The sequence below is a fragment of the Pteropus medius genome, unplaced genomic scaffold, assembly GCF_902729225.1.
Source record: "Pteropus medius unplaced genomic scaffold, Ma_sr-lr_union100, whole genome shotgun sequence".
NCBI classification, from domain to species: domain Eukaryota; kingdom Metazoa; phylum Chordata; class Mammalia; order Chiroptera; family Pteropodidae; genus Pteropus; species Pteropus medius.
In genome coordinates this window covers 2,012,270-2,027,975 of record NW_024345872.1, presented here as the reverse complement: position 1 = coordinate 2,027,975, position 15,706 = coordinate 2,012,270, and the positions used below count along the sequence as shown (strand labels likewise).

The 15,706-nt window shown below is 37.9% G+C and overlaps 1 protein-coding gene across 1 annotated transcript in view; it reads left to right on the top strand.

The window, feature by feature from the left end:
- The window catches only part of TRPC5 (transient receptor potential cation channel subfamily C member 5), a 178,250-nt gene that overhangs the window by 112,176 nt on the left and 50,368 nt on the right, over positions 1-15,706 (top strand). The window contains exons 4-5 of the mRNA XM_039874758.1: positions 210-349; positions 5,142-5,464. Coding sequence (XP_039730692.1) covers positions 210-349; positions 5,142-5,464 — 463 coding nt within the window. The remainder of the gene's footprint in view (positions 1-209; positions 350-5,141; positions 5,465-15,706) is intronic.

The window sequence follows — 15,706 nt, the reverse complement described above, 5'->3', positions numbered from 1 at the left end:
AAAGAAAGAAAGAAAGAAAGAAAGAAAGAAAGAAAGAAAGAAAGAAAGAAAGAAAGAGTGATTACTATCTCTAGGGGCTTCACTCTACTGACCCAAATTTATTTATTTCATCTTCCTTTACTTGGGGGGAATTCTACTATGATGACTATGATGACTATGATGACCATTCTTACCCTGTGAAGAAATAAACTTTTACCTTCATTATTCAGGTTTCATTTGGGGAGAGATTAAGGAAATGTGGGATGGTGGATTTACTGAATACATCCATGACTGGTGGAACCTGATGGATTTTGCAATGAACTCACTCTACCTAGCAACTATTTCCTTGAAGATTGTAGCCTATGTCAAGGTAACTTGAGATGTCTGCAATTTTTCTTAAGCAATAATTTTGGTTACATTATGTTTTAGCATGGGGAACATAAGAGTTTAGGGAGAAAGTGCTGATGACAGTCTAATTTATGTGGAAAAGTATCGTATAGATAGATATTCTTTCAATGGTTTGTAAGTAGTATCCACCTAGACAAAGAAAGTGGAGAATGGAGCAATTTGCAAATGAATCCTTAGCTTCTTAAACTGAGAGTAAAGGGGTCTCATCCATCCAGTCAGTGTATAAATTTTCTCTATAATATCTTTCCCAAGAAGATGGCCCACTGATGTTTGCATAGAACAGAGAAAATTCACTGAATTTACTATCTGCAAAAGCCTCTCTCACCCTTATCACTTAATTAAAAAGTGCTAACTTTATATTTTTCTAATATTATTCTCCCTGTGACACATTCATTAGTAATCCTTCTACCCTGTGGGGTCAAACAGAACAAAGTTGTTCTTTCTCCATAATAGTGCTTCCAATATGAAGTCATCTCTTCCTAACCCACTGAGTTGTCTTTTCTCAAAGCTAAATATTCACACTTCCTTCAAGTGTTCTTCATATGACAGATAGCAGAACACTAGAAATTTCACTGCAGTACACATACATCTTTAATCATCTCTTCTTCCCTCACCACTTCCACCACCAGGATGATCACTCAAGCTGTCATGAATCCAGCCTGTTGAGTATCATCCAACCTATATCTCTCTATTAATTAAGATAATGTACACATACACATTACCTTGATGCTTTTCCCATTCAGTGAATTTTCTGAAAAAATGGTTTTGTGTCCAGCCCCTCACATTGGGTAGTCACAGGCTCCAAGTTCAGGTTTGATGCTCATTAGATAATAAAATGGCCATCCTCCTTCTACCCTGAGTTGAACTTCTCCAGTATGAAGAAAGGCTAATAATTCAGTCTCCATGATTATCTAGTCAATCATGCTTTTTGGCACTAAATCTCACATTAAGACATTTTAAAATGAGAATATGGCTGTCCCCCAAATCACCAACAACTTAGTTTATTTTTATATCCTTTTATAATGCATAAATTTTAAGACCTTGGGAGTTACTTATATGGAGAATGAATATTGAATGCAGTCATGAAACACTTTTGAAAGAAACTTAAAAGTATTCCTTATGCTTGTGATGACCATTTAACACATACTTACAATTTCTTTACAAGAAAAAGCTGGTGAGGAAAATGTTTGAATCTCTAGTTAGTTAATGTGCCTGGATAAAATCCATGTCATTCTGGCACTCTGCTGACTAACGAACACTGTTTGCCTAAAAATAAACACATTTCTTCCTTTGGAAGCGATATTTATACACTGGAGGGACAGTAAATTATCAATCTAGAAATTGGCGGGGTTTGCTTAAATCAAGAAAAGGATTACCTCTTGGGGAATGTGAAAATGTGTCTATAGATGCCCAACATTAGCTAATCACATAACCTGTCCAACTTCACTTGTAAGGCTCCCATGAAGCTAGGCTCTTACTTCCCCACCACAGAGTGTAAGGATAAATAGGCTCTACTAAGCTGAGTAAATGCCCCTCGATTGACAAACGCTTAACTCAAAGGAGACATTTACCAAGAAGTTGGAGCCTTCCTCAAAAAGAGAAAATTTACAAAGCAAGACATGCCGCATGCCGACCTTGGATTTGCAATTAGAAATTATCAATGGGCAGTACTCATCCACAGAGCACATCAGCCTAAGATGAACTTCTCCAAGTAAGTTGAGACAACCTCAGTGAGGTAAAGCCTCAAGAACTTTAAACATTTGAAAGATTTCGGATCACTGTTGTACTGAGGAAATACAGAAGCACCATGAGATAAGCCGGCCTTAAAGAAGATCCTTTATTAGAACCAAAAACTAGTGAACAGTGCATATAGTTCACCTCATGTGGTCTACAACAACAAGAACCAAAAGGCAACAAATACACATAAGGTTGGCCCTCATTCCTTATGTGTATTTGAGAGCAACAAATACACATAAGGTTGGCCCTCATTTCCATCAGATAACCCTAGAAATGGGGAATAATTGTCCTTTTGTCATCTAGGATAGCACCACCTAAATTTATCCTACCATCATCTTACTTCGATATATACAGACTAAATCAGAACTTTAATACCTATTGATTTATAATTCTTTCTTCAGCCAGTATTTGGCTGCACACACACACACACACACACACATCCCTGTTATGATTGAGTTCCCACACTAGGCTGTCCCTCTTCTTATTTTGCTTTTGAGTTGACAGAGTGCAATTCATGCCCCTTTGAAAGGCATCGAGGACAATTTTCAAGATGCATTGCATCTGAAAGAATATAAGAAAAATTACTTGCCTCCCAATATCGCTAACTCAAAAGTCAGAAAAACCTGAATTAATTCCTACTCTGATACTCACAAACCAGATTACCATAGGTCATTCTTCTACCTCTATGAGCATTAGATTCTGCCTCTGAATTATAAGATTAAACTAGATCAGTGACTTTCAACTTTTTAATTTTTTCCATGGAACCACATCTTGAAGTTAAAATTTATGCAGAACTATAATATATTAAAAAGCTTAAAGGATTGAATTTGAATTAAGGATTGGGTCTTTTAGGCCTTTTTGGCTCCCACAGTGGCCACCATATGCCTCCACTGAACACTCAGGCTTCAAGGAACACAGCTGGAAAACCATATGTTAGATCAGGGTTCAGCAAACCATGGTCTCCAGAGCAAATTTGGCCTTCTACCACATCCATTTGTTCGCATATTGTCTATTAGTTCTACAAGAAAAAAGTTGAGTAATGGCCACAGAGACCACATAGTCCTCAAAGCCAAAAGCATGTACTATCTGGCCCTTGACAGAAAAAGTTTTCTAACTTCATGCTAAATGAGCTCCAAATTTATTCCCTGCTCTCATATATTACACTATCTTTCTCCAAAGGTATATGCAAAGCATAGATTTACCACAAGAATCATCTTTCACACTTGTGAGTGTTCTGCAAATCCAGATTCACCATCCCATGGGCAGCAGACTTTCTTGTAGTTATAGTTATGGCTGTGGAGAGAGAAAACCTTAAATTATGAGCTATACGTGTTCCAGTTAATAATTTGTAGTTTTAAAACATAGGTCTGTTTTGTTATCAGCAAATATTCTCCATCTTTTACATATGCCTCAAAACCTTTAAAAGCCTATTTAACATATGTGTTGTGATATCAATTATTATATAAGTAACATTTAATAGAAATAGTGCTAGACTGAGTGATTAGAGACCTGAGTTTTAGTTCTGGCTCTGCCATCAACTTGCTGTGTGGTCTTAAGCAAGTCATTCTATCTCTCTGTATTTCAGTTCTTCCACTTGTAAAACAGGCATAATAATGCCCTTGCCTCACAGCGATGCAGCAAATTTTTTTTTTGGATAGAGAAATGTAGAGATATCAGAGTTGGCCAAGTGCCTACAAAACTAATTGGCCACCTAAAGTCTATCTGAAACAGAAGCATAAGTGTGGCAAGGTTTCTCCAAATTCCTCTAGTAAAGAATACTAGATATATGCAAATGATTTTAACACCAGTTTCCTCAGTTGTTGAAATTTTAGAAATGCTAACAATATAATTTGGCCCCCAATGCAACTTCTTCTCAGGAAAGTTGTTTACATTTAGTCCTGAGAAATTGTGATATTTAGATTAGAGCTCAAGGCAATATGCTTCAGATTGAATTCCAGGCAAAATCTACTTCTGTCTTGGGAAGGTACAAGCAATTTCTTATATTCCCATAATATCTCTCCTCATGGAGTACACAGATTTTCATATATAGATACATAATCACAAATATGTGTAGTGGGTAAGAGTACATATTATCCTCATTCTAAGGTTAAATTGATAGTTAGAGGCAGTTTTAAGTGGCAAAGTCCAATTGCACCTTAGGTTTCACGATGAAGTCATATTTCTCAAGGCAACACCCAAGGTTCCAGGAACTGGAAGTTCAGGATAAGCCTGAAAATGGGAGGAAAAAAATCAGAATACTGGCTCTTCAACCCCCTGGTTCTTCATTTGTGCTAGAGGGACATTTGAATTTGTAGGGCTGTCAAAGGAACTATAAAATACATCTATACATCATTGTGTGGGCAGTACTAAATTAACTATATGAAAAGTTAACGTGTTACTTGTAATAGTATGTAATACATACTATTCTGCTGAATACAAAATTCGGCAGAAAATTCTGAGTAATGACCCTCTAAGGATTTTCAATGAGTCCCAAACTGCAGTCAACAGAGAAGTTAGGATGAACACTGTACACTGAGGAGGCTGAACCTATTCCTTTTCCTTCACTAACAACTTGCCTGTGATGCTCAAAACAAAATGGGGGGTTGAGGAAGTAAATCTGATTTGAAATCTCATTAGGAGGCAAAGTAATTTGTCCCCACTACCTAGCTCATAACAGTGGCTCAGTTCCAGTGACACTCCCCAACAATCTGGCAAAGTCACAGTTAGAAAATGTCTGTTGATAAACCACAGGTGGTTACTCCAGATGATTGCTCCAAAATTCTATTTTCCATGTCTATAAGTTGGGTATATATTTGGATGAAAGTGGGAGGAAGAGAGTTATTAGTATCATGTATTGGTTGGATGGGAAAAAAATAGTGCCATGCACAGGGCTTATTGTATAAATGAATGCTCGATTCTTGCTTTGGTGGCTTTATTTGGGTATAGAAGAGAAGAAAGAGGGGAAAGTTTTATAAATGCTTACTGCACTTCTCACCTTGTTCACTTGTTTCTTTCAGTATAATGGTTCTCGTCCAAGGGAAGAATGGGAAATGTGGCACCCAACTCTGATTGCAGAAGCACTCTTTGCAATATCCAACATTCTAAGTTCATTGCGTCTCATATCCCTGTTCACAGCCAACTCCCATTTAGGGCCTCTGCAGATCTCTTTGGGGCGCATGCTGCTTGATATCCTCAAATTCCTCTTTATCTACTGCCTTGTCCTGCTGGCTTTTGCCAATGGATTGAACCAACTTTACTTTTATTATGAGACCAGAGCGATTGATGAACCAAACAACTGCAAGGGGATCCGATGTGAGAAACAGAACAATGCCTTCTCCACGTAAGACATCCCCCTCTCCTCTTGTGCTTTTTTTCTTCCTTCTCCTTCCTTGCCCTGTTTTCCGTCCACAGCTTCATCACTGCCTCTTGACAGTACACACAAATCTCATTCATTGATCAACCTAAAGGGTCTGAAGTGGAAGAATGTCATTTGCTGGCTACAGAGGACTAGGAGAGGAGGTGGAGTTAGGTTTGGGAGTAAAGAAACAAACATAGCTGAGTTCGCAGGAACTCAGTTAGTTCTAAGCTATTTTGGTAGCATCTCATACTTTTAAAGGAATTAGTAGAAAGGGGGTAAATAATTCCTCACTCAAAAAAGAATCACTCATCAAGGAAATGAAACAGCAAGGCTATTTCTCTGAACTAGTGACTACCAAAGCTAACTTAATTATTCTGCATCAAGAATAAAGAAAAAGGAAGGATGTAAAAACATCTTAATACACCCTGTGATATCGTGATTTATAATAAGAAATAATGTATTTAGTCTCTATCCCCCCTTTCTGGCACAGAGCTCCTAAAAGCCTTGGAATTTCCTAAGTGATGAGAGCCATAAAGTTGTCTTTTGTTGTGTTACTGAAGTGACTTTTAGAAAACACCTAGGGATGGAGACTGGTAGCCATAATCATATGGAGCCAACCATATGATTAAAGGGTTGGAACTTTCAATCTCACTCCCCTGACCTCCAGGGAGGGGAGAAAGGCTGGAGATTGAGTTTAATCACCAACATCCAGTGAATTAAATCTATCATGCTTATGTGATGAAGCCTCCATAAAAACCCAAAAGGACAAGTTTCTGAGAGCCTCCAGGTTGGTAGAGACTTGGAGAGAGTGGCAGATGCTAGGAGAGGGTATGGAAGCTTCTCGCTCATTCCCTATAACTTGCCCTATGCATTTCTTCCATCTGGCTGTTCCTGAGTTATATCCTTTTATAATAAACCAATAATCTAGTAAGTAAAATTTTTCTCTGAGTTCTTTGAAATGCCCTAGCAATTTAATTGAACCCAAGGAGAGGGTCATGGGAACTTCCGGTCTATAGCCAGTCAGAAGCACAGGTCACAACCTAGACTTACAATTGGAATCTGAAGTGTGTGTAGTGGGTGGGAGGGTAAGGGAGCAATCTTGTGGAACTGAGCCCTTAACTCATGAAATCTGACACTATCTCTCAACAGTGTCAGCACTGAGTTGAATTGTAGAACACCTAGCTGGTATTGGAGAATTGGTGGTGTAGGGGGAAACCTCCACATACCTACACATTGGAATTGAGTTCAGAACCCCTTAGTTGGTATCAGAGAAATGATATTTACTAGAATAGCCCTGGCTCACAGAAACACGTAGTGGTTTGGGAAGAGAAAGGATAAAAAGGTAAGGAATTATGAGCCTTGATCCCTGGATGGTTACCTAGTCACCCATGGTATGAAACTGCAGTTGTGCTGTGATAGGTTACTAAAGGTAAAAGTTACTAGAGGAAATTACAAATGGTAGTAAACCTGACTCCAATTTGGCTCATTGAATATATGAAGAAATGCAAAATAATAAGAAGCATGTTAAACATACAATCCCTTGGTTATTTTTATTTGTAATAGCTAGAATAAAAGTAAAAGAAAGTGATGAGTTGGACCTTGATGCTAAACTAAGCTCAAATTTGGATCAGTCTGGAAGTGGGCCACCAGCCTCAAAGCTACCCTCCAAGGGAAAAATTATTCAGGGACAATAGAAAATGCTTCTAAGATCTCTGATCAGTAAGAAAGTTGTCATTGTAGAGGGGAGGGCAACACCAAGAAACTATTGAAACCAGAGAGTGAAGAACTTGTTTCATTTTGTAGTTCAATATCATCAGCTTCCTGAAAAAACTTTACTGAAATGAAATGTGAGAGTGACTAATTTCAGTGCCTGACTTTGGATTTCAGGGGTGCAGAATGGAAGAGCATGTTTAGAATGATGCAGAACCCACAGCTCACTATAGAACAATTACAGACACACAGAAGGTTATTCCCAAGGGAACAGCCAGCCTGGTGGACTGGATAAATGCCACTAAGGTCTATTTAACCTGAGAAGGGGAACTGTCCATTTCCCCCTATGACTGCCAAGTGGAGCACCCCAGATAAAATAGCTGATATGCTTCATATGCAAGCCATGTGAGACTGGCTTTCTAATGACTAGGATCTTCATTGCTGAATATGCTTGTTACTTAGGACATGATAAATGCTAGAGTTCAGGGAGCCACTTTCAAATAGGCACCCCATACAACCTTATAGCTACAAAACCAAGGAACATTTTGGGAAACCTTATCGAATTTTCAGTCGCAGCTTACCCTCTTAGGTTTTACACATGCTAATAAAAACAATATGTTAATTAATAAGAGAATAAGAAGAGGCCAAAAAGGTGGAAAAGTTTCAATAATAATTAAGAAATAAGTTGAATAGAATCGACCACATACTGGGAAACAGAGATAGCCTCAACAAACAAGAGGGTTGAAATCATACCAACCGTATTCTCTGATCATAATGCTTTGAAACTAAAGATCAACTACAGAAAGAAATCAGGAAGAACCACAAATACATGGAGATTAAACAACATGCTACTGAAGAATAACTGGGTCAGAGAAGAAATAAAAAGAGAGATCAAGAGATACATAGAAACAAATGATAATGGTAGTACAACATATCAAAACTTTTGGGACACGGCAAAAGCGGTCATAAGAAGAAAGTTCATATCATAACAGGCTTATCTCCCAAAAATAAAATGAGTCCAAATAAACAACCTAACGCTTCATCTTAAAAAAAACTAGAAAAGGAAGAACAAATGAAGCTTAAAGTCAGAAGAAGGAAAGAAATAATCAAAATTAGAGCACAAATAAATGAAATTGAAAACAAAAAAAAAATAGAAAAAATAAATGCAACAAAAACCTGGTTCTTTGATAAGGTTAATAAAATTGACAAACCACTGACTAGACTTACTAAAGAAAAAAGAGAAAGGATACAAATAAACAAAATCAGAGATGAAAGGGGGGAAATTACAACTGACATCACAGAAATACAAAGGATCATACAAAAATACTATAAAAAGTATATTATACCAAATTTAATAACCTAGAAGAAATGGATCAGTACTTAGAAAAATACAATCTTTCTAGACTGAATCCAGAAGATCTGAAAAATCTAAATAGACCAATCAGCGGTATGAAAATTGAAACAATCATCAAAAACCTACCAAAAAGTAAAAGTCCAAGACCAGATGGCTTCACCAGTGAATTCTACAATACAAAGAAGAGTTAATACCTATTCTCTTCAAACTCTCAAAAAATCAAAGAGGAGGCAATACTTCCCAACTTATTTTATGAGGCCAATATTATTTTGATAACAAAACCGGGTAAAGATATAACTCAAAAAAAAAAAACAACTACAGACCAATATCTCTCATGAACACAGATGCAAAAATCCTAAATAAGATACTAGCGAACCAAATACAGCAACATATTAAAAAGATTATACGCCACGGTCAAGTAGGCTTCATTCCAGAGGCACAGGGATGGTTCGACATACAGAAATTAATTAATGTCATACACCATGTAAACAAATTAAAAAATAATAATCATATGATCATATCAATAGATGCAGAAAAATCCTTCAACAAGATACAGCATTTATGATCAAAACATTTAACAAAATAGGTATAGAAGGAAAGTACTTTAACATAATAAAGGCCATGTATGACAAACCCTCAGCCAACATTATACTTAATGGTGAAAAACTAAAAACCTTCCCTCTAAGATCAAGAACAAGACAAGGCTGTCCACTATCGTCACTGTTATTCAATGTAACATTGGAGGTCCTAGCAAGTGCAATCAGAAAAGAGAAAGATATAAAAGGCATCCAAATAGGAAACAAGGAAGTCAAACTGTCACTATTTGAGGATGACATGATTCTCTATATAGAAAACCCTAAAGACTCCACAAGAACACTACTACAAATGATAAGCAACTACAGTAAAGTCTCTGGATACAAAATCAACGTTCAAAAATCCATAGCTTTCCTGTACTCTAATAATGAAGTGTCGGAAAAGAAGTGGAAAAAATAATTCCTTCCGCAATTGTAACAAAAAGAATAAAATACCTAGGAATAAATTTAATGAAACATGTGAAGGATCTATATAATGAAAACTACAAGACCCTATTAAAAGAAATCGAAGAAGATACAAAGAAATGGAAAGATATTCCATGTTCTCAGATTGGAAGAATCAAGATAGTTAAAATGAACATATTATCTAAAGCATTATACAGATTTAATGCAATGCCCATCAAAATCCCATTGATGTTTTTTAAAGAAATAGAACAAAAAATTATCAGATTTGTATGGAAGCACAAAAGACCCTGATTTACCAAAGCCATCCTGAGAAAAAAGAACGAGGCTGGAGGCATCACTCTGCCAGACTTCAAATATTACTACAAAGTGACAGTAATCAAAATGGCATGGTATTGGCAGCAAAACAGGCACACAAACCAGTGGAACAGAATCAGGATTCCAGAAGTAAACCCATATTTACATGGACAAATCATTTCCAACAAAAAAGCCAGAAACTTACAGTGGAGAAAGGAAAGCCTCTTCAATAAATGGTGCTGGGAAAACTGGAAAGCCACCTGCAAAAAAACAAAACAAAACAAAAACAAAAAACAAAAAACTGGACTGTTGTCTATCACCACATTTCAAAATTAACTCAAAATGGATTATGGATCTGAATATAAGATCTGAAACAATAAAATGCATAGAAGAAAACATAGAAACTAAACTCAAGGACCTTGGACTTAAAGAGGATTTTATGAATTTGACCTCAAAGGCAAAGGAAGTAAAAGCTAAAATAAATGAATGGGACTACATCAAACTAAAAAGCTTCTGATCAGCAAAAGAAATCATCAACATGGTAAAGAGACAACCATTTGAATGGGAAAATATATTTGTAAGCAATGCCTCCGATAAGGGCCTAATATCCAAAATATACAAAAAACTCATACAACTCAATAACAAATAAAAAACAAACGATTCAATCAAAAAATGGGCAGAGGACTTGAACAGACACTTTTCCCTAGAGGACATACACATCATCAACAAATATATGAAAAGATGCTCAACATCGCTAGCTATTAAGATAATGCAAATGAAAACCACAATGAGATACCATCTCACACCTGTTAGAATGGCTATAATCAACAGGACAAGTAATAACAAATGCTGGAGAAGCTGCAGAGAAAAAGGAACCCTCATACACTGCTGGTGGGACTGCGAATTGGTACAGCCACTATGGAAAACAGGATGGAGGTTCCTCAAAAAAACTAAGAATTGATCTACCATATAATCCAGCATCCCTCAACTGGGTATTTACCCCAAAGTCTTGAAAACCCATATCTGAAAAGATATTTGCACACCGATGTTCATAGCAGCATTATTCACAGTGGCCAGCACATGGAAGCAACTGAAGTGTCCTATGATAGATGACTGGCTAAAGAAGCTGTGGTACATATATACAATGGAATATTCTTCAGCCATAAGAAGAGATGAAATACTGCCATTTGCGACAACATGGATGGACCTCAAAATAATTATGCTAAGTGAAATAAGCCAGACAGAAAAAGTTCAAAATCACATAACATCACTTATATGTGGGATATAAATCTAAAAGCAAAAAATGAGCAGGACAAACAAACAGAGACTCACGGGCATGGACTATAGACTAGAAGTTACCAAAGAACTATAGACTAGTGGTTACTAGTGGGCTGGGGAAAGAGGGGGAGAGGTAGATGGGGTAAAGGGGGTCAAATATATGGTAGAAAAAATTAAAAAGGAAAGGAAAATTAAAAAAAAATAAGGTGAGTAAAACAAACATTGATAGGAGCAGAAACAAAGAGAAAACAGAAAGAGTCACAGGACATGTCCCAGCAGATAGAAATCTTTATAATGTTATTAAGAAATGGGATAAATAAAATGGATATTGATGAGGTTAAAACAAAGGTTTTAATACAGCACTATCAAATGTTAGGTGGGACAAAGGGACCCTGTACTGGTACCCCAACATTAAACAGCTCCATACAATTCCCCTCTATTTACCCCAGTTTGGAGAAATTTTTTAAAAAACTAGAAGGCAAAAATTACCATGAGAAACATGACCAGCAATCGCTATGACAGTGGTTAAGCACATTAGTCAAATTAGGTTGACAAAATGGCCACGGTCCCTTGACTAAACCCCTGACTGGAGACCCAAAGCCTTTTGCACAAGAGTATATAAAATGGTCAGGGGATGGAAAAGAGAAGTTTCCAGGACTCATTAATATAGGGGTCCCATTGGTGAAGCCCTGACTCTGGCTACAATTAGACTGAGAAAATATAAAAATGTAAGAGTTGATACAATTATGAAAGTTGGAATGTTTAAGTGGGTTTTATGTAAAGAAGTTGTGTCTCCTTTACCTGAATGTTTTATGAGAATGGATAGTATGTCTGGTGGTGGAATACTTCCCCTGCCTAGTATTATAAAACCAAAACTTGTTGGTAAAGTCCTAATAGAGGCAACAGTTACAAAAATAAGAGTTGAAGGAATTAAGGTGAACATTTGTAGAAGAATTGGTGTGCTTGAACAAGCTTTATGTGAAGTAGTTGCATCTCTTTTTTTTAATGTATTTATTTAAATTAGTTTCAAGTATACAGTACATTGGTTAGACATCTATTTAGTTCATAAAATGATTTCCCCCAATAGCTCCCTCCCTCTCCTGACCCTCCACCTAGCCAAGATATTAATGCTAACTGTATTCCCTCTGCCATGCTCCCCATCCCCATGACCAACTATCAACTACTAATTTGTACTTCTTTAACCTTTCACCCCATTCTCCCAGCCCTCCAAACCTCCCTCCTCTCTGTCCATCTTTTACCTGATTGTATTATGGGGATGGACATTGTATCTGACTGGAGAATGTTTCTGCTACTTAGGATTATAAAACAGAAGGCACACAACTCCATCCTTCAAGCAATGTTAATTGGACATGCTAAATGGGAATCAGTAAGATTACCTGAGCCCATTAAGTTTAGAATAGACTCTGGAGTGCTGGTAAGGGCAAATGCTCTGTGCCATAGTCCTATGTGGAGCATAGACTGGGTTTATGCCAAAAGCCTGTGAGCACCTCCCAGTAACAACTGTACCCTTTTCCACAGAAGTATACTAGAGAGAGGGGACAAGCTGAAGGCAAGATTAAAATCAGCTCACCTTCTGGGATTAATTTAAGATTTCAGGTGACCCAAAGTGCTTGGTTTCAACCAAGCTGATTGAAAATGTTTCCCATTCCCACTTGGGATATAGGAGACAGCTCATAACTCTGTCTATGAGTACACTGCCTTCAGACAATCGAACTCCTACGCCTTTTCTTTGTAAATTCAACGTCTGCTTCTTTAGGACCTTCAAGGCTTAAAAATGGCTTTTATTTTTTGACAAACTATTATCAAAGATATAGATAAGAGAAAGAAAACAAGCACACATTAGGTTCCAGAAGTGGTCCTGGGATAACCCGGTCTCAGTGTCCTATACCTTGTCCATCTCTACCCCTAGTTTTGGAGAGTGCCACACATCACTGATATCACAGCAATGACTCCAAGTTTGTGAGATATTCTTAATTATGATACTAAGATACAATTTTTTCCCTTTAACTCTGTAAACTGAGGTATTTGATAGACTCAGACATTCTAGAAATGTGTTCACTAACAAAGGTCAGGAAAAAAGAAGTGTTTCTGCTTAACTTCAAGTTGCACAAATAGAGGAGAAAAAACAATGCTATCTATTCCACTCCTATTATTTGCTTCCAGCAGCATTTCCTAAGATGGGTTACAAATAACCACAGTTCAAGGGAATGTTAAGAGGCATGAAAATGGGATCTAGTTTGAATGAGTTTTGGAAATGTTAGGACAAATTTTAAAAGGTTTTTTCACTGCAGGACTTCTCAGAGACTATGTATTGTAAATGTGCAATATAGGGAGAGGTTTTCCCAAATGTGTTGGCCAATGAACAGAGTTTGAAAAACACTGGCTTACTTTGTCGCCCATTTTGCAGCACCCACTCTCCTCCACTAGGCCACACCCCTTGCTTCTCCTTCCAGAACTCAAGGCAAATTTTTGAATGGGAAAACCAGACTCATGTGAAAGGAAAGAGAGGCCAAAATGAGTTGACCAAGAAATAGTGCTATTTTGGTTAAGCCAACCCGAGTATTTAATGACAACTGGTCACCTTGCTAGGGCCTCTGTACCAGGAACTGCTTCCGTTCCTGCATTACTCTAGAGATAGAATTCACATCAACCTGTTTTCAATATAAATACCAATTTTGTAGTGGCTTAAGCACCAGGAGACTGCTTTTGTTCCCATCAAATCATTGGACAGAATTGAACACCTGAATGCAAAGTGACTTCCAAGAGGAGAGGTCCCTGCCAATTACCCTTTTATGTGAACTCTGCTCAGGAAGTTTATGAAATACTTCCTTGCAAGTTTGTAGTGATTATTAACATCCCTTTTGCCAACCGATATTTTCCTCTCACTTGCCCAGCAGGGACAATTGACAAGAATGGTCACTTGCCATGGATGAAATTATACCTTGAGGTGTCGGGTATGAAGAAGCATCCTCGTGCTGGGGACAAATCAGCAGTAAAGTTAGCTCAACTTTCCTCTAAGAGTTGATTTTTTTCCCTCCACAGAGATCTGACTTTGATGTTTTCTTTTAAATTACTCAATTCAGGCATTTATAAAACCTATTATAGACACTACTCAGTCAGAGCATCAGAAAGACTCAGCTTTCAAAGTAGAAGAAAGTGAGCTTGTGTTTGTGTACTTGGCACAAAGTATAACATCTGTTTATTGTCATCTTTTTCTTTTTGATTCTCCAGAGATACTATTGTTGTTCTTCAGCTTAAAAGAGGAGAAAACAGTTTTTTCCTGGGCACACGATTCAAGGAGACTTCATTGTCTTTGCTAACAACCACATGACAGTACTATTGGTGGTTCGAGTTCAGTATTGCATACTGGGAGTACCTAGCCTCATCTACTGTTGAGAGAAGCAATTGGGAGAGCATTAGCATTCTGAGAACACAGGATTTGTGAGAGAAAATGGGTGGAGGTGGCAAGAAGTTAATTTGCCAGTCTTGAATCTCCTTCTGAGGTCTCGGCCTTTGTTTCCAAATGCCTCCTGAATATACCTGGCTGAGCCATAGGTCTCTCAAACACTCAATGTCCACAGCTAAATTCCTTAACTCCATATCCCCACCCCAGACTTATTTCCTCTTTAATTCCTCATCTTATTAAGTCACACCAGCCTGAATTCTAGGAGTCATCTGGGACTCTCAACCTCTCTTTCATGCAACACATCTAGTTTCTCACTCGGCCTTTCAGCCCTGTCAGTTCTACTTCCTAAATATCTCTTGGGATCTCTGCACCCACTTTAAACACACACACACACACACACACACACACACACTCACTCATGCAGGTATGCATGCATGCACATACACACATGCATACACACACCAGTGTCTTGGTACCTTGGTTCAGGCCTAAATCATCTCATTGTGGCGCGATCAATTCTAAGATTCTTGGAGCCCATTGAGATGAATTATAAGCCTTTATTAGCCAGCCAGCAACTGACTCTCTACCATGCAGGGTTCAAGGAGATCAGCCCGAGCTCTCAAAAGAGGCAGTTTATAAAGCCTAGAACCATCAAACAAGCAAACAGATTAACCACATCCTAGTTAACATCAAACAAGCAAGCAGATTACAGAAGCAGAAGGTGGCCATTAGCATATCTTTGCCCAGAACCACACCCTTAACATTCCCCACTGTTTTTTTTTAGGGGAATTCAAATCATTGATTCGTCAGCCTGGAGCGGTGGGTAGTGAGTTCTGAGAACCATGAGTTTCATTGTTGTCTGCACCCTTTTTTGACATACGTAGTTAACAGTAGGTCTAATCCTCTCCTATTTTGTCAGTTTTCACCTAAAAGCCATACAAAGACCCCCTTACTTTAGGACGGAGAGAATTAAGATGGTCCAGACTGGAACCTTGATAGTCTTGTCTTTAGTGGGTCCTCTGTCCGACGCAGGGTCCATTGTTCTGATGTCTGTGGTGGATGTGCAGCCTTGATCCTGGTATGGTGAATCCAATGACAGTGTCCAGCTACCTTGACCGCGGTGGGTGTTGTGAAGATGACAGGGAAAGGTCCATCCCAGCAGC